The sequence below is a fragment of the Coffea arabica genome, chromosome 9e (assembly GCF_036785885.1).
Source record: "Coffea arabica cultivar ET-39 chromosome 9e, Coffea Arabica ET-39 HiFi, whole genome shotgun sequence".
Taxonomy (NCBI): domain Eukaryota; kingdom Viridiplantae; phylum Streptophyta; class Magnoliopsida; order Gentianales; family Rubiaceae; genus Coffea; species Coffea arabica.
Window position 1 is genome coordinate 21,740,888 of NC_092327.1, and position 20,279 is coordinate 21,761,166.

The 20,279-nt window shown below is 37.1% G+C and overlaps 2 protein-coding genes across 4 annotated transcripts; one reads left to right on the forward strand and one right to left on the reverse strand.

Annotated features, from left to right (window-relative positions):
• Positions 1–337: 337 nt before the first annotated feature.
• On the forward strand, positions 338–1,926 carry LOC113709450 (protein TIFY 5A). Its single transcript, XM_027232212.2, has 2 exons — positions 338–619; positions 1,436–1,926. The coding sequence occupies exons 1-2, from the start codon at positions 350–352 to the stop codon at positions 1,637–1,639; spliced, it is 474 nt and encodes a 157-aa protein (XP_027088013.2). The 5' UTR covers positions 338–349; the 3' UTR covers positions 1,640–1,926.
• A 2,678-nt stretch (positions 1,927–4,604) lies between these two features.
• Positions 4,605–10,178, reverse strand: LOC113709281 (glycolate oxidase). 3 transcript variants are annotated; one of them, XM_072066473.1, is made up of 12 exons: positions 9,888–10,177; positions 9,117–9,270; positions 8,822–8,946; positions 7,874–7,920; positions 7,645–7,722; positions 6,702–6,826; positions 6,502–6,568; positions 6,361–6,423; positions 6,209–6,278; positions 6,012–6,112; positions 5,384–5,488; positions 4,605–5,105 (listed from the first exon to the last, which is right to left on the reverse strand). In XM_072066473.1, exons 2-12 carry the CDS (start codon positions 9,254–9,256, stop codon positions 4,920–4,922), a joined length of 1,107 nt encoding a protein of 368 aa, XP_071922574.1. In that variant the 5' UTR covers positions 9,257–9,270; positions 9,888–10,177; the 3' UTR covers positions 4,605–4,919. The 3 variants fall into 3 exon arrangements, with proteins under 3 accessions (XP_071922574.1, XP_027087803.1, XP_027087805.1); XM_027232002.2 differs by having other exon boundaries at positions 9,117–9,277; positions 9,888–10,176; XM_027232004.2 differs by lacking the exon at positions 4,605–5,105 and having other exon boundaries at positions 5,970–6,112; positions 9,117–9,277; positions 9,888–10,178.
• Positions 10,179–20,279: the final 10,101 nt, after the last annotated feature.

Consider the following 20,279-nt stretch of genomic DNA (forward strand, 5'->3'; position numbering starts at 1 on the left):
TACATATAATTAGCAATAGAAAACAAGAAGAAGACTTGCGGCCGACTAAAGCACGTGCAGGAAACATCTCTAAGAACAACGCCGTAGCGGAGGTGGGTATAAAACATCATGTTCCACGTGCATATTACCAATTTTTCACGTTCCGCCGATTTTCTTGTCTGCGTCGCTTCGCCTTTTGGCCAGCATGCGTTTCGTGTTGGACGTACTTTTCAAAACGTTTGTTTTTTCAGCCACGTGCTTCAACTTCTACCCCTTTCCATACTCTGTCCCGTGCGGATGGATTGAGAACTCATTCTTTTCTATATTGCTATATACGTACATATATATATATATATATATATATATTTATATGTATGAAGTTTTATCAACTTCTTGCGCCTTCCAAATATTCAACTACGTATTGACTCAATCTTTGCTAACTTTCTCTTGGATCATTGATCATTTTACATTTTTGGTTATATCAATGAGGGGAAACTACAATTTGGAACTCCGGCTTCTACCGGCAGCTGCCGGTGGTTTTGGCTTGCCGGATTGGTGTGGGAAAGAGGAGGAGGAGGAGCAGCAGATGACTATCTTTTACAACGGGCAGGTTGCTGTTTGTGATGTTACAGAGCTTCAGGTATGTTTTCTTCTGAATTGTTTTTATGTGTAAGCAGCTGGAATCTTTTCTATAATGTGTTGTGAATATAGTTTTCAAAAGAAGTTTTGGTAATGAGATCAGATGGTAAGTAATCGGAATCAGGGATTGTTCTGTTCAGTACTGGCTTGAAAGCCAAATTAGATGGATCCAATCACGTAGGATATTTAAGAGATTATTACCTTTTGTACCTCCTAAATTCGGTGATTAAATAGTAAATTTGAACATACCATGAAGAAAGCAAGTAACTAATTCTTGGTCATTGAAACTTTACTTCAAACTTTCATTATGCTACCCAATTTGTAGTTTCTTTTTTCTTTGTTTTCCAGCTTCATGGGATTGGCCAAATTTTAAACATCGTGAATATATTGCTCTACGTTATATTTCTTAAGAAGTTTGACGAAATCTATTGTTATCCATCTGAAAAAAATACCCCAAAAAAAAATTAAGCATGTTGCCCAGAAAAGATTTAGTGATAGACCAAAAGTTAAGCTGCCTTTGTCTTTTTATTCATAAACACAAGCTAGGTTGTACAATGGTATCATGCGACTGGAAGATAATAAATTCCGAGAGATTTATAAATATTCCGTTCATATCTTAATTTGGATTTACTATAGAAAACGATGATGATTGTCATCAAGAGAAAAATTCAAAAAAAAAAAAATACAGTTATTAATCTGGCTATAGCTAGGTATAAATAAAAGAGGTTGTCAAGTACCTTTAATTTTTAATAAATTTAGAGCAGGATTTACAATTCTAGTCTGATTCTTAACATATTAATTTCTTCTTATCATGCAGGCCAGAGCCATCATATCGTTTGCAAGTCGAGAAATGGAGGAGAAGTCAAGAACCCCATCTTCTTCTTCTGAACCATCTTCCCCTGTCCTGCAATCACCAATATATGGTCCCGCAGCTGGTCTCTCCATGAAGAGATCTTTGCAGAGGTTCTTGCAGAAGAGAAAAAACAGAATCCAAGCTGCATTTCCTTATCATCATCTCTAGATAAATTCGACATCAATACTGAGAAAGGCATGGAAAATATACATTAGGAAGGACAAAACTGATTATTGAATTTAGTTTTATTTGACGAATTGCCATTGAATCTATAAATTAGTCTGAATATACATATGCCCAATTTATTGTCCAACATTTGAATCGATGTCCTTCCATCGGTTCCCCCTAAGCTGCATTGATTTATGTCTTTTTAGACATTTATTACTTTGTTCGTTTGTATCAAATTTTTATTCTTTTCCTTCAGCATTGTATAGATTTTGAGCATTTGAATGTTACGTTTTCTTTTCTTTTCTTTTCTTTTTAATGAAACGATTAGTATTGGAATATTCTGTGAAACTTTGAATGGCACAAGAGTGATGTTATGGTATCATAGCTTTCAAGTAAATGATCAGAAGTGGAATTAACGGTCTTTGATTCATATTTTCCCTCCCCCTTCCCCGCATAAAATCTCACCCCTCTGCTTATTCAAATAAAAGGTATTTGATAAAAACAGATCAGGGCCTTTGAAGTAGAACAATGCAAACGTTCAAGAATATATTAGGGACATTATTGAGCAAAGGAAATTCTCAGCAATCTCAAATTTTGGTGTAGATAAAAGATCTTTATATTTTCTAGGTCAACCATATATACTTCTTTAGGCCAATGATGCAGCAGTTCTTTATCAAACCAAAAGTTAGGTCTTTGCGAGTTTAATAGCTTGCTTAAGTTGACATTACACAGCATAGTTCTTACATTTTTCTTTCTTTCTTCTTCTTTGTCTCCTCTCTCTCTCTCTCTCTCTCTCTCTCTCTCTCTCTCTCTCTCTCTAAATCCTCTATGATATATTTGTTTTTATAAAATAAATTGGTTAATCGCCAAATTATACCATCGAAAAATACATGATTCTCACGTAGCCCCACTCATCGTCCAATTTTAACAATTTGCATGCTGAATATTCAATTTTTCCCTATATAATACTAGTAATTCACAAAACCTTGAAATGTATGAATTTCATCATTTTAGATGCACATATGGCACGAAAGTGACGTGCATTCCCTTAATGAGAGCAATAATTATTTGAGCATCGTCTGATACTATTTGTATAAGTTATAACAATAAATAGAGAAATATACTATCAATGGAAATAAGTTAACATTATGACTTGTGATCAAAGTTGCCTGAAGTGTGCATCTTGTTTAGACTAAGGCTCCGTTTGTTTCAATGTAAAACATTTTCTTGATGAAAATTTTTTCACTTGAAATTATTTTCTTGGAAAAGATTTGCATTTTCATAATTTGCTGCTGTTTGGTTGCAATTTTGCAACTTTGTTCCTACCCTCAAAATGGTTATGACTAATTACCACCACCATTGTTCTTTGCCGACTACTACATAGCCACCTCAAGCCGACAAACCCTTAACCATGGAAATCCATCTTCTTACCACTTGAGATGGAGTAGCAGATCCATAGTCGACTTAAGAGAATTCCTTGATTGGGAGGTGAGGAAAATGTAATCTTCCATAAACTCCAAATCCAATTTTTACATAAAGATCAAGGCAATTTGACACAAAAATATTGGAGTTCCAAAAGAAAAGGAGAAACAAAAACGCATTCAAATGAAGAAGGAAAAAGATCTTTAAAGTTGTCTGGAAAGAAAAATTGTATTCAAAACTACACCGGAAAAGTTGCCGAAAACGGAATCATAGGTAAGTTCACCAGCAAATTTCCTGGCGAGTTTTTGAGTCTCTCATCTTCTTTGGAGGTAACGTTCTTTTGTTGAGAGTCTCAATTTCGTCAAAGACACAATTGTCCGGTAAACAACTTTAGTAGCTCATTTAGGAAAGTTATTTTACACTGACCTCGGGAAAATATTTTGCTATGGAAAGTATTTTCACTGGTTCAAAAGCAACCAAACACCGGAAATTGTTGAAAGTGATTTCCAGAAAATATTTTCAGTCCAAACAAACACACCATTCAGAAATATCCGGTTAATTGAAGGTGAATCAATTTGGGTACTTTTGTTCTTATAAAAGTGAAAAATATCCTCAATTTGGGTACTAATTTTCCTTCGTTACTTTTGTTCTTATAATGTGGTTGCGCTTAACTTCCTTGATAAACTGAAATTTTTGCCATCATAAATTTACCATAGTCAAAACCTGCAAGTCGAGAAAATAATCGATACTAATGTTGTTAGCTAATCACAAAAACATATTCAACATAGCTTGCATTCGCATGCGATAGGAGCCTATAGTTAGAGCTAATTACAAGCAGCAACTTACTAAGACCTCATAATAGCATTTGTTGAACATTTATACAAGTAAAATCATAGACCAAAATCCTAACCCCAAAACATGCTGTTTGAGGACATAAAAGGAACAGCCATTTCATATCCATTAGCTCCCAACAAACAGAAATTTTCCTTAAAAAATTTATAAAACCATACTCCAGTTTCACTTTCATTCAAAAACAATTAAAAAAAAAACCATTCTAAACACTTGAGCACACACCTCTTTGAAAACCCTAGGTTGGATTATCATCATCAATTTCTTACCAAAGGGGGTGTCCTCAACTTTTGTTAAATCAAGTAAATAGCGATATTGATGCAACCAAACCTTTTATTTGCTAAGATAGTAATGCAACAATCACTTGAAAGAGATAAATACTGGAACCACTAACTTGAAGGTGTGAAAAAAGACATTCTATTCACCCTCAATATAAAGAGGATCCGCATCCTATTGTTGCTATACAAATGGTTCATGGTATGGTTTTATATCTGTTAAATGTCAAAAGGAATTAAATTTCTCCACTCCTATTTGAAATTTCACCCTTGTGGATCAAAGGAATACAGATTACAGATTCCATCATCCCTTCACATACAGATAGATTTAATGGTGCGAAAACCACAGCTACCTAGGTCAACATAACAAGGATCTAATTGCAGCCAAAAAAAAAACTAACACTATAACAGAGCAAGTCTGCAGAATCAAAATATATCTTTTCTTACACTACAAACAAGGAAAAAAACAATTTATTCCTCAGCAGTAACGGAGAGGAAACAGATGCTGGAATCCAATCCCGTACAGGTGCACTATGCCATTTAGATGAAGTTTGACATGTGGGTGACAAAAGTTTACAATCAGGCACACGTACAGACTTTATGAGCAAAAGACAGTAGTGAAAATATATTCTTTTTTGAAAGCATTGATTATTACCAATGCTGCTGGACGTATCATAACACCGTTCGGATTCATCTAGCTTAAAAAGAGTGCTTTGCTATTCAGACTGACCAAACTATAATCGGGGTTCAAGATGGAGGGGATCCCAAGGAGTAACAATATGATCACGAGTAATCTCCTTAATAGTGCGGCAACCACTCAAGGCCATGGTCAGCTCTAGCTCATCATGAAGCATCTGAAGTACTTTCCTAACTCCTGACTCACCATCAGCTGCCAATGAGAAGACAATGGGCCTTCCAATCTATATTTATTGGAAATATCAAAATGGTCAATTTGAAAGGTGTAAAGCTAGTGGAGCTGTCAAAGAAGCAATAGCTAGCAAGTTGACCTTTATAAACATTCGTCATAACCCAGATTAAAGAGACACCAAAATTGGCTACTAATATGCTCCATAGGCTTTTTCCAGTTTTCCAGGAGTAACCAAATGATATCACATTTACCAACGTATATAACTAAGTTCTTCTGTCCATTTATTTTCCATTCTTTTTTGTTCATTCTTCAAATTGGTAATTTACTTACAAAGACACCAGCAGCTCCAAGAGCCAATGCTTTGAATACATCTGTCCCACGCCGAATTCCACCGTCCAAAAAAACAGGAACTCTGCCTTGAGCAGCTTTGACAACCTGCAGTATTCAAATTGAAATGTGACAAGAAATAAGAAGTGTTAAGCTATAGTTTTTGATAAAGGTAGCAGATTTCAACAAGGGACTTCCTTAGGTGCTTCAACAAAAGGCCTGGTCAAATAGTGAGGCAAAGAGAAACTTCCAGAAGTGGCTATAAATATCTGGTAGATCCTTAAAGAAATTATAGCAGTAGACAAAACTATGGTACGTGAGCAGAATTTTTAAAATTGTGGTTTCTATGGAGAGGTGGGGAAGGAAAAGTTGTTAATTCAGTTTCAAAGTTTAACTACACAAAACGATCCAACATAAGAAAATTCAAGACTATGCAGTGTCAAAAGAAAATACATAATCTAAAGGCTGACTGGTTTTCTGGATTAATGATTGTGGAGAAAATCTAAAACTAGTTTCTCACTGAACCACCAAAAAGCTAGTCACGTATCAATATCATTTCACATCAATCTTCTGTTGGTATTACGGAGACCTTAAACAGAACAGCAATTCACATCAAAGCTATCTGATTAACCTCTTCCAAGGCCATAACAGTTGCAGGGACATAATCAAGCTGTCGGGCCCCATGATTTGACACAATGATTCCTGCAGCTCCAGCTTGTACAGCTAGTCTGGCTATGGAAAGAATGATCCAACATTAGATAAATAGGCACCTTTATTTATTTATTTATTTTTTAAGAACGAACCCATTGAGCTTTTGTGTGTACTCACCATCCTCAGCAGTCAATACACCCTTGAGAATAATCGGTAACTGAGTGATCGTCTGCAGCCACTTCAAATCCTACTCAAAATCAGCAGAAAAGGGTTTCAAAATGATCTCCACCTATTGTATTGCAAGCTTAAGATTGAAAATACAATACCACCTTCCAGCTAAGAGATTGATCTACTTGGCCAGCAACATATGAAGCAAGTCCAGAATCATTAGTCTGCAGATCACAAACTATCAGAAAAAAGCACCAATAGAAGATGAATATGCAACAGAGTACCATCTAAATTTGGTGTACCCCATCTATCCTTCCGAGGTCCAGTCCATCAAAATTCTTCAAAGTCAAATGGGGTGGCAGCGCAAATCTATTGAGTTTCACATAGTTATTCTTGCATAGAGAAGAATAAGTGCAACTAGACTGAACCCAAAGAAAAAAAGAATGCAACAACCCCAAAAATGTTGAACACAAGAAAAGAAAACATTTTCCCCTCCATTCACCTATTCTTGATATCAGCTTCCCTACGTCCAAGCCTAGGAGTATCCACAGTAAGGACAATAGCTTTAAAACCAGCCCTTTCAGCTCTTTGTACAAGTTGTGCAACGACATTTCGGTCCTTCATGACCTAAACAACAAAGGTCTAATTGATCAGAGGAGAAGTACAGAATGACCCCCCCCCACCCCAACAAAAAAAAAAAAGAATAAAGTATAAGTCAATGCCTTGGCATCTCATTATTCTACTTTTGAAAACATCAAGAAGTATAAAGGAAGGAAAAAGAAATTCATAGCATCTATAGAATGAAGAACATTAACTGAGTTAACAAACTTATGTAACTACTCAGAAACTCCAGCAAAGAACAAGAGTATGTGTGCAAAAGTTATCATCTCTAATACCCAAAAACTTTCTGTTTATTTGAAATAATCATATAATATCAATTATAAAAAGTAAAGACTGTTTCCTTTTGCATGGTTAAGTGTCATGAAATGAAATTGCAACTTAAGTGGGACAAAAGTTCAAGGTTTATCAAATCAGGCTCAACACAACTTGGTCCGAACTTCTACAGCAGATTTCTGAAAATGGACATGGCTGGTCACTTCTTATTATCGTAAGTCTTTTACTTTTAGAACAGTCAAATTCCTAACTCTGTTTCTGCATATAATATACAGTTACAAAGAAGACAATAAATCAGTAGTCCTAATATTTACTATTTTCTTTCTACCACAATTATTTCCTTCCATGATAACAGGATTCAACTGCTGAAACCAATCTGAACTCATCATAGTCCAAGTATATGTACAAGGAAAAGTAATCCGATTTGAGTTTTTGATGAATAGGTTATGGAATGGAAAATAGGACACCTCTATCTCAAAGAACTGTCAATATAATAAATGGAGAAAAATCAACATGAACCTGAAAATACAAGTAATAATAAGATCACTCACATAGAGCTGAAAAAAGCGGATGCCTGATCCAGTTGAAGCAACCTCTTCAACACTGGAAGTAGCCCAAGACGACAAAGTCTAGAAGATATCCACACAACAGCATGACCAGATAAGAACAGCCTCACAACAGATAAATGATGGCAAAATAGGCTTCACATGAAACTCAGAATACTTAAAGAGGAATACATGAGATGGTCTAAACTACTGAAGAAACTAACAGAATGCAGACCATAATTGTGCCAGCTGCTGATGTTGCTCGTGCTGTTGCATACTCTCCTGCATGCATGTAACAGCTGGTTTGAGAAGCATACAATCAAATTGTCCAATTAGGAAAGAAAATAACTGCAAAGAGAATATCAAGTAGATAACCTCCTAATCAACTGAAAAAAAGTGAAGACTCAGACAACTAGTCCATTAAATACATCTTTTCTCGTTAATTATTCTCCGGTCAAATGCATGTAAAAAAAAAAAAATGCTTCCTGTAACCAAAGTTCATAACCAACAATATGTTTCTAAGCCATTTCAAAGATCTCAATAAATAGCTCCTAGAAACAAAAGATTCAGTTACTTAAATGAGAGGTCAATAAATACTCCTAATTGAAGTCAGCCAGCAGATTTAGTAATCATGTTACTAAATATCATAATCAGCAATTTCCGAGACACAAGTGCAAGATTGTAATGAGAAACATTAATGTTGTTATTGGTGGAATTTAGTTGCTGAAAAGGGGAAGCCAGAAAATTTTCTCATTTAGGACATAAAATTTGGACCATTTGATAGATTGAAGATGGTCAGTGAACAAAAGTTTCACCACGAATGATCCATCTCACTTGTTTTTGTTTCCATGCTAATTGATGTAAGTAATCTTCCATTCAGGAATAGGCATTTCAGGGCAGCTACAATTAAATGTGAAAAAAAAACTTTGTGATTTGTTCCAATAGTACGCTTTCATGGTGAAAAGATTGGGATTCATTATGGAAGTAGACTCTGATTTTGGAATTAAAAAAAATGACTATAAAATGTAGTGATTTTTATAAAATCACAAATTCTTAATGAAACAAGCTGGAGAATCACATATGTCATCATACAACTTGTGAAGTTATTCGTGCAGATACTTAATACATTTGGGTCCATCAGCAAAGTGGAAATGGGATAGTTTCTATAAATAGTGAAGAATACCTTCTGGGTGAGCCATTTTCTGCATAGCTGTTGGAGCAACCATGACGGGAATAGAAATCTTAAAGCTCAACACTGTAGTGGCCGTGTCAATGTTGCTTACATCAACAAGAATTCGAGGCTGGAATCTATTTGATATGGAGAATCAAGCTTAGAACCACAATGCAAAAGAAAAGAACAATAACTTCCTTTGAAGTTCTTATGTTGCAATGAATGCTTCCAAGTTTTATGGCTATGAATTTTAAGACGTACTGAAACCATTCCGGGGTTGGAGTAACATAATGTACAAATTACTCACAAGATCCTCGAGAAAGCATTTCTATTCTCTTGGAGAGTCCATTCGTTCTCAGCTCCAGATGCATAGTATTCATAAACCATCTTAGGCAATTTTTCCTTTGCAAGGGGTTCGTACTCCATAACATTGGTAATCTTCTCCATTTTCCTGACAATGCCTAAAGTCTTGAACAAGAAGTTTCCATTATTAATGCCAAAAATAATCAATTTTCATGTGATATTAACGTAGTACCAAAACAGAATTATCTCAATCCTATAACTGCTATACAAAGCAGTTGTACAATTCAGCTGAGAAAGATTCTTCAAGATGCAAACTAATTAGCTTATACTATGCCTTAGTCGTCATATCATGTATTCATGTTAGCCAAAAGCAAAAACCATCAATGTCAAACCATTTATCAGTTTAAGATACTAAATGAAGAGCCTGCCTGAGCAGGTAAGCAAAATCGTAGTAACATTTACTCGAACAGCTGGTGAGCAGCCATCAATGTCAAACCATTTTTCAGTTTAAGATACTAAATGAAGAGCCTGCCTGAGCAGGTAAGCAAAATCGTAGTAACATTTACTGGAACAGCTGGTGAGCAGCAAGCAAATCATAGTTACATTTCCCAACGCCCAAATCTTTTGTAACATGGGCATGATATGTAATCCCACCAAACATATGCGGATATGATTAAACATGTCAACATACTAGGATAAATGGAAAAAACCATGGTAGGTGATGCTACTGTACGTAGATAATCAGATTTTCAACTTCATAAGCGAACAAGAATACCTTGTTGACTAGACCACAAAGCACAGAGTCGGATGAGATCTACAGAATTATACCGGCTCGCAAGGATTTAGTGGAAAGAGTGTGTGCAAAGGAGACAAGATCAAATCAGGTAAGAAACGAGTTTTATTATGCTCTAATTTTTCAGTTGTCGGCTATGCAGCACTTGTGACTACTTGGGCAAAGTTACGTGGAGAATCATCATTTAAAGAAAAAATAATAATAATGATTTACATTACATATTTTCTCTCTCCATTATCCTTACTTGGGCTAATTCCTTAGATTATAGCTGAAACAAAAAAAAATGGTGAAATGTTGGTTCTGACAAGTGCACGTTCTGATACTATAAGTTAGCACGATAGGAGCCCCACAAAAATTTTTTTTTTTTGTAAAAAAAAAAAAGACTAAGCCTTCCGTGCTTAGTCAGCATGATAGCCAATAGTTGACCAATAATGGTTGCTGTGCTTATCAGGCATGGCAGTAGACAAAATTTTTTTTTCGATTTAATCCATTAAACCTTATCGATTAAACCAACAAATAGGGTTTAAGATGTAAGGGTTTAGGGTTTTAAACCAACAAATAGGGTTTTAGGGTTTAAAGTTTACTGCTTAGAATTTAGGGTTTAGCGTTTAGCGTTTACCATTTAGTGTTTAGGGCTCAAGTAATTAAAATTATTAACATAATTAATTATATTATTTGAGACTAGAAAGGTATAAATTGTTGTACTTGAGATGGAAAAAATAAAACTGAAAAAAGATAGAAAAGAAATAAAATACGATGTTGTAAAATGATGAAATCTAAAAATAAGGAAACTACCATTCAGATGATAAAATTAAGAAACATGTCCAACAAATGATAAAGTCAATGCTTAGGGCGTCTGTTGCCCTCTCTCCTGATCATGCGGCGTTGTGGGCGGATAGCAAAATCTTTTTGGTTGTCATCTTTGTCGTTCACGAAGGACGCCATAACGCAATTTGGGACCATTAGTTCCTAGCTAGGGTTCGCTACATGTCGTGTGATGCTGTGTCTGGGTCGAGTCATCCAGATATGCATCATCTTGACTGTCATCACTATCGGAACATCAGCATTTGGCGTTGGTTCAGAATCAAGTTTGACATCAACTAATTCAACATCACTATATGGAAGGGGCTCTAATAGCGAGTAAGTAGGAATGTCCGCAACATGAGCCTCGATAGTTGACTTATGCATAGTCGGCCGACTATTGGTACTAGGACGGTCAATATCCATCCAGTGGATAGGGACACCCTCAACCGTCTCTAATTGGGGAGTCCTTCATAGTCCGGCTGTATCAAACAAAGGAGTATGATCTAACCCAATATTGCATCGCTCATCATTCTCACTTCTAATTTCTAGGGTCTGACTATCATTATGACCAGAATCAAATATATCCTCCACCTCCATATAGATCTTAGTGGCTTCTCGACTACAGATTTTAGATAGTACATACCAGCAATTCTGTTATCATCCACCAAAGGCATCGCACCAAACACACCATATTGGAGGCAATTTTGAAATATCAAACTAATCTTTTATCTGTGACACCCCCACCTCCCCCTAAGGCGAACCAGAAGGTTCGGCGGACCGCCTGCCCAACTCTCGCCAGGACTACCAAGCCGAACACGCGAAGTCCAAACTACTCCGAAGGATAGTACCGTGATCGAACGCTTCAGCGAAACGAAGAACGAAAAATGAAAACAAAAATTAAAATGAAAAGCTGTGGCCACGTCACAACCCGGCCAAGACCTGGCCGGATTCCGTGAACAGTTTTCCCGCCAAATTTTGTTTTTCTCTCCTCGTTCAAACTTCACACTCGTCCGAAATTCCCAACGGATACCAGAAGTGTTCACCAAAGCCAAATAAAAGTACCATCTCAAACAAGTACACTTAATTTACATGGTTAAACACTTTGAGATATATACAATGAAAGGCTCAAAAGTTTAACTAGCAATACAAGTCGGAATATTCACAAGTGATCAAAGTACAATTAGGGTTTTCTTGTATAGAAGAGCATAATCAAAAGGGATGTTTATCACTGGCTCTACTCTTTTCCTCAAAATCATGGTTTCCAACACGTTGAACCCTGTAAGTAATACAAAGGTAACGGGAAGGGGATGAGCTTACGCTCAATAAGGTACCAAGAATACAAGCAATCAAGAATCATGGAGATTTGCTTTTAATCAATCAAATATACACACCCAATAAGGAAATGAATAAACATCTAAATTAGAAAGGATACAGGTGACTCTCAAGAGCCAAATTCCCGTTGCAGTACTTGATCCAAATTCGTTGACCCTCCGTCAACATTTAATGAAACAAATATGTCTGTAGACCCCTCTTACGCCAAATCCCGTTCACCAAACATACCCCTTGTCGGGCCTGAACGCCAAACATGAACAAGAATGGTAACACTCGAGTATACCGGAAATCCAGAGTCTCCAATACCTAATGATTCTCCAGGAACAGTCGCCATGGTTTGTCAATTTTCCTCGACCAAGCCCTTGCTGGCTCAATTCCATTGACTCCCCATGGGGTTAAGCTCAGGTTTAACAGGAAGGTCGTTGGATACACATCCAAACGACATTAGGTCAGGCACAGTAACAAGTTCAGTGTATAACAGGCACGAGTCACAGGTTCAAGCATATACAGTGATTCGACAAGTAAGCAAGAGAGACGAGAGTGATGAAGTACCCCTTCGTCTCAGCTAGAATTAAGCAGGTGTTACAATCATTCAAGTTACACATTGCAGGTACAAGTAAAACAGTTAAGCAACAAGTCATGTGAGCGGTACACTCACCAGTTCAAACAAGGATAACTTCAAAAGTTTCTTTCCAAATGATGAAGGGCTTTTGGGTGGTTTGAGCCTAGGTCTTCATGTTACCTTTTCGTTTTCAAAAAAAACATGTTTTGCACCCTTGCATTAGTAATTATTTGGCGAGGCATACGACTGGTAGTCGAGCCTCAAATGTGCATTCTGTATACTCGATTTTTGAAAGTGGAACCTTCAATTGTTTTTCTTGGATTATTTTAGGGTTTCTTGGTGATTAAAGCTCTCTTTTGGGAGGTATCTGTACTGACCCCGGTGAGTGTTCCACTACCTGCTACCCGTTATGTGAAATATCTGAATATCTGAAATACTTGATTTATGACTGTTGGAGCCAAATACTGTTTTGATAAAAGGGAGGCGAGGGTGTACTTTATCACACTCGTTCTCTTGTCTGTTCATATGCCAATTTTGAGTGCGTATATGAATCTGCTATCTGGATCTGTATCTGTTCTGACGTCGTTTGGAAGCTTGTATCCAACGACCTTTTTGTGACCTCTGAGCTCAACACCTGTAGCCAGTTACTCGAGTCGGGCCGGCAAGGGCCTGGTCGATTAGATAACGAACCACGGTAGTCTGTTTTGGGATCTTTGGGTATTGAGACCCTTGATTCCGGTATACTCGAGTATTACCATTTCTGATCTGATTGGATTTCGGGCCCGGTAGGGGTATGTGAGGTGGAAGGAATCGAAGAAAGTGGAGTCTACGGTATTGGTTATTCCTTTAGCGTTGACGGAGTGTCAACTATTATTTCGATCAAGTTTCGGTGACGCAAATGGGAATTTGGCTCCTGAGAGCCACCTGTATCCTTCCGATTTGAATCATTGGTTCATTTACTTTACATCTGGCATGTGTACCTGATTTGTTAAATGTGAAATGCCATGAGTTTACTGCTATATGTCTGGTACCTCATTGAGCGCAAGCTCACCCCTTTCGGTTCCTTTTTGTTTTTCCTTACAGGAAAATAAATACTTTTGGACTGGATTTGACAATTGGTTGCCGAATTGAGCTAGTTGGACATATCTTTTGTATAGCTCATTGATTGAAACCCTAAATGTACTTTTGGGTCCGTTTCTCTTTTAGATTTGGCAAACCGTACATGTATCCACTTTTGAGTCACTTTGGTATGCCCCTTTGGGTTGTATATGCTAAATTTCGAGATGTAAATATTTGCTTGACGTTTGGTTGGATTTTGACGTGTCGGTTACTATTCATAACCGACTCCATTTTCGTTTTTTTTATTTTGTGATTTTGACTTGTTTACGCGCGTTTGTATGTTCCGGAACGTATTAGATCGCTCTAAACTGAACGACTGAGTCCCGGCGAGAGTTGGGCAGGTGGTCCGGCGAACCCTTTGGTTTGCCTTAGGGTGAGGTGGGGTTGTCACACTTTGCCTGAACATAACTCCTTGTACAAAAGTCAAAATTGAGTGCTATTTATGGTATTCAAAACTAGAAATTCAGAGCTTTCAAATGGTATAAGAATCCCCTGCTAGTTCATTTTGAGTAAACCGTAGCGAATTGGCAAAGTGGATTGTCCTGCTTTGCCTATTTGTCCGAATGAAACTGGGAAGCTGCATTTTGTAGTTCGATTTTGTCCCACTTGTGAAAGGATTTTTAAAATGATGTCTTCTGATGAAATGTAGCATTTTGGACTTGTGCAGAATTAAATATGGTCCGATTCTCAATTAAACCATTCTCAATTTTGACTTGTGTAGAATTAAACCATTCTCAATTTAACGCCATAAACCATTCTCAATTTGGACTGGTATAGAATTAAATATGGTCTAATTTCAAAACTATGTTGAAGCTTGGTGACTGGAAATCTTCTGAACAGGTTGCGAAAATCAACCAACCTCAAACTATTATATCTTGATGCTCAAAACTCCAAATTTAGTTCCGCTTGTTGTGTTTGAAACTTGATTTGGAACTCTTGTTATGTTATAAATTTCAGAAGCTGATTCACTTTCTGTGAATTTTGCCAAATTTTCAAACATTGCTGAAAAATCAAGACTGGTTCTATCCTGTCTTCCTGAAACTGTAACTTTGAGCTGAAATTCAAATGCTTTTTGGTTGGAATCTTGGAAAAGTGTCTTCTGGGAACTTTTAGTACTTTGAATTTAGTTTGCAATGGTATAAAGTTTTCCATTTTTGGACTTACCAAACTCAAGATTTGATTTTCCAAGTTTTGTCGCGTAAAACTGAAAATTCCTGATTTCTTAAAAGATGAGCTTTTAAGAACTTTTCACTTTCTTTCGATATTGATCGTCCATTTTAAACTCGAATTCATGGAGGATACAAGCTTCCCTTGTGACTTTAAATCCTCACTTTTGAATCTCGATTTTCGAGGGATTAAATGTGACGCCCAAAAGAAGGAAAAAAAAGAACAATTCTGGTGAACAATGTTCTTTGCAAATCCGGCCAGTTCTTGGCCGGATTGTTGGTGGCTTTTGAAAAAAAAATTGGATAGCTACTGCCTTGAATCCGGCCGGATTCTGTCACGTGCAGTTTTCCTTAATGGTTAAATTTTCACTTTTGACCATATTTGGGGGTTCAAAACCCACTTTTCTTTCTCCTCCAAGCTGACCGAACCTCTTGGGAGCAAAACTAAGAGAGAAACTCCATTCTTTCCCTTTTGATTCCTTCACCAAATCTTGAGGGGTTTCTTTAGATTTTCAAAATCTACTCCGATTAACTTCACATCGAAGGTGATAGCAAGCTAAGGGTGGAGAGTTTTGAGAGGACAAGGGTTTGCTTTGCTTGTTTCAAGGTGATTGGAAGGTATAATCCTTAGAAGCTTCTTTTTGTTCTTTAATCTTGTGATTAAGTTATTGATTTTGATGATTTATGGAGATTCTTGTGAATTGGAAGTTGGGATGATGATATTCACTAATGTTTAGAATTTATTTAAGTATTTCAACTTTAATTCCGGCATGTATGTGATTAGTAGAAGCTATTCTAGTGTTAAGGTGGAATTTCTAACCTTTAATCGATATTAGTGATGGTTATATGTGGTTTTGTGGAAGATTTCATGATTTTAAAGTAGAGTTTGATAATTTTCTGATTTATTAGTGAATTTTCTGATTTTATATAATAATTGTTGGTTGGTCATGGAATGATAGCTTGATATGGTGTGAAATGGAGCCTTTATGTGTTAGTTGTGGTTATTTACGGAAAATTTCAGTTGTAGGGTTTCAAATTTGGGGCTTTCTTATGGTTGGTTATTGAGCTCTTAATTGGTTAAGATTTAAGGGTGTTATGGCCCTAATTAAGTGTGTTTTATAGCTTATGATTTGTATGTGAATATGTGGTTGAATTGAGATCGTATTGGTGTTGTTTATAGGATGGAAAATAAGGAAATTAAGGGGAAATGCTGTCCAATCTTTGAGAGCATTTGATAGTTTTGTTATGTGAAATATTGCGGTTATATGTGCTAGTTTCACTTGCCTGCGGAAATTCTAGCTTGTGTAGGTCAATATCAATGTTAGGGTTTTGAATTGGGGCTTAATTGTGACGACCCCACTTCTCCCAAGGGCGAACCCAAGGGTATCGGCGGGCCGCCTGCCTAGCTCGCGCCAGGACTCAAAATTTAAAGCAATAAAACTAGATAAAACGAAAGAGCACTATATACAATATATCTACAATCCCAAAAGTTACATTTACATCCTCAAAAGTCTCGAATCAAACCACTCTAATACACTATAACCACAACCAGCAGAAGATAGACCCTAAGAAGGGTTCTTATACAAACCACCAAAACTAAAACAAACATCCTAACTGTCTAACTAATACAAGCCAATCTAACTATAATAGTGTACGAGTCAAAAGTCCCCGCGTCGGCCCCTGCTAAGGAAAACAAAAGGAAAGGGGTAAGCTATATGCTTAGTAAGTAAACAGGGGCGAAAGCATAAATTTCACGTAACAACAGTTACACAGTAAGAGTAAAGCAAAAGCAGAAAAGTAACATCACATAATAAGGATACAGGTGGCTCCAAAGCCAATTCATATGCCATGCGTGATCTCCTGCCGACACTCCGTCGACCACACTCAATGGTCCGTAGAACTTCACTTGTACACCCACCGACACCTTATCACCCTCACTGGCCAGTCACCTCACAAACTTGCCCGGGCGAACGAAATCACAAACTTGAGCTTGAGTCACAAGCTCGGGTCACAAACTTGGTCACCTTCTCGGTGAACCGGATTCACAAAATTGGTTCATAACATGAACCTACAAACTTGGTGACCTCAGACTAAGTTGGACTGACTTCGACCAAGCCCTAACCGGCTCGAATAGTCCATACAGGTCTTAGATCGGGCCCACGAACTCACAAACTTTGCAAACTTCACAAACTTTACTCGAAAGTCGCCCCGAGCCACAAGCTCAAGGGTTTTGGTTCCAAAAGGTTCATATACATATGCCAAGTACAATTATACATTCAAATTAGGGTTTAGGTCGAGTGCGATAAAGTACACCCTCGCCTAAGTACCCTTTTCACATATCTCAAACACATACCAAAGAAAACACACCAAACTGGCCTGAATACTTACTCAAAATGGAAATAGCAAAAGTACGAAGTCGGATCGAAATGAACAGCTAGTAGTGGGCCCCACCAGTTCCGCCCAGCTCACCACCGTCTGAAATAGGAGATTGAGTCACATAATATCATAAACGGCTACTATCGTGCCTCAAACAAACAAAACGGCAAAAACGGCATGCGCGCACGTACATATGACGGACGGAAACGGAAACGGCCGTTAGCGGAAACGGCAGATTTGACACTCGTTTCTATTTTAATCATAAGTTGAGCTACGAATATCGGATTAAGGCGTATGAGATGCCATATCGAAGCTTACAGGATGAACAACAACTGTTATGAAGACATCCAGAACTAAAACTGGAGGCTTCAGTCCCAAATGAACCAAACACAATCACATACGAAATCTGGCCAATGCACAAATGGTCAGTTTTGAGTGCAAACTGTTTTCTATGCTACACATGGGAAAAAGAGCTGAAAATTGGCAGTTAGATAGTTCATTCCAAATGGAACAACTTTCATGAAGGTCGGCAATCCAAATTCGGAACGGAAGTTGGTCATCAGGACCAAAACAGATCTGACCAGAAAATGGGCATTTTCACGGGCAGGCCTTATTTGCTCGGCTATATCTCAGGTTCTATAAATCCGATTCATGAAATTCCAAGGGCATTAGAAAGCTCTGATATAGAGCTATAAGTTTGGTGTTTTGGTCGCAAGCCCAAACAGCTTGTAACCTAGTCAAACGTGAAACCAAAGTTCCAGTCGTAAACTGTCCGGATATAAGAACAGAACAGAATTTGACGGTCAAAACAGGTCTGAGTATTTCGTTTATAACTCAGGTTATACCACTCCGTTAATCCTGAAAATTTACAGGGATATCCAGGACTTAAGGGGCTACAACAATTTAGAAGGCCTCTCAACCCAAATCCTAGCACAACTAAGTCAAAAATGCAGAAAACCAACCCAGAACTGTAATTGCAGGTTCCCAAATCACACAAAACTGTAATCAGTCCAAGTCAGTCTATACAGGTCCAAAAGCATTTATTCCAAAGGCATATGAAAGCTAAGACATCAAGCTACATTTCATCAGAAGACACCAACAACAAAATCCAAACCAATTCCAGTCAAAACAGACAATTACTATTGCAGTTCGGACATTCTGTTCACCAAAAACAGCAACAGTAAAAACGGCATAACTCACTCTATACTACTCCAAATGCCCTGAAATTTTGCAGGCACCTCAAACACATCAATACCTACAACTTTCATGTTTTGAGAAAAGTCCAATTCGGCCTCTAACCCTATGATCTAAAACCGGACAGAATTAGGGGATTATGAACCCTAACTTTTCACAATTCACTTCAAATCCAAAATTGGTTGCATTTATCCACAATTCACACCTACTAGAGTTATTATAGTCCATTGCCAATCATCAAAGATGGCTACAACATCCACTTCATATTAAACCAGAAAATTCATCATAAAATTAAAAACTTCACCAAATCAAGCCAAACCAAGAAATAAATCATATAATCCATCACTTTAGCCACTTCTAAGCCAAACATAAGCATCATTAGATGTAGTAGGGTGTTCAAGCATCACTTACCAAGAAATCAAGAGAGATAGGGCTTGTGGACACCTTAGCTCTTCAAATCAACTTCACTAATACACTTATTAGCACTAGAAGAAAGGTTTTTATGGAGTGAAATCTAGTCTAAGCTCTTGTTTGTGGAAGATTGAGTGAGATGGAAGCTTGAAATTTGATGAACTTTCTTCCTTCTTGCAAGAGAGAGGGCCGGCCAACACAAGGTAAGAAAATGGTGAATTTTGTGAATTTTTGGAGATATTAACTAATTTTGGTCAAAAGTCAAAAATGTGAATAGTAAACCATAAAGTCCAACCAATCATATTGTGACACTTGTCACACTCATTAATGCATTCTTATCTTTCTTTTTCCCTCTCACATCAATCACTTTACACATTCTACTTATCTCTTAACACCCGATAAATTTTACACGGTATCTGAAACTTACCTTATTGGCCGAATTTTTCCGAACTTTTCGCACTAGTGGGTCCCACGTCCGAAATCCGTTCTTATTTTCTCAAAATCTAACCGATACTAGAAAAATCATCTAAAAACTATATTTACTCATAAAAATTATCTGGGGAACTTTTCTAATAAGAAAATGTGGAAAAGCGGCGATAAATAATCTCCACTGAAACTTTCTAATATTGCAACACTAGAGGTTTGCTAATCATTCAAACTTACTAACCTATGTCAAGGCACACACTAGAATACCGAATATAAATTATAGCTTGAACCTTATAATCATAATACGTAAACTAGGATTTTCCAACTTAACCGAATTAGGGTTTCCTTCCTAGCCATAAAACCCTATTTTTCCAAACCAAATATCAAATAACCCTAATATCGACTTACGATCGGACTGGGGCCTCACATTAATTATGATTGGTTTTGGAGCTATCAATTGGCTCATATTAAAGGGGCATTGTGGCTTAATTAGATATGTGGTATATCTTATGATTCGTATGTGTACTTGTGGTTATATACAAAGGTTAGTTTAGAAGTATAATTTCAGTTTTATCTTGTTTCTGGACTCACTTTGGACTACAAATTTAGCCATGTTTTAGACCGAACTAGCTGTTGGACAAAACATGAAAGTTGTAGGTATATGAGTTAGCTATCTGCCTGCAAAATTTCAGATCGATTGGAGTACTGTAGCTTGTTAAATGACCGAAATACCCTTGACTGCCTGTAAGCCCTGTTTCACAGACAGTTTCCATTTTTTTTCTCTAAGATGTCATTTTTGTCCATGAAAATGTATGATTTGGTTTGGAGGTCTTCATAAGAAATGTTGGTATATGTCTTAACTTCGTAACACCATAAGATTCTTTTCAATCGGACAAGTGTAGCTTTAATTGTGATTAAAATGCCAAAAGGTGATAGGAACTTGATGCTTTTAGAATTTCCTTTGCTGGACTTGATATGTGTGAT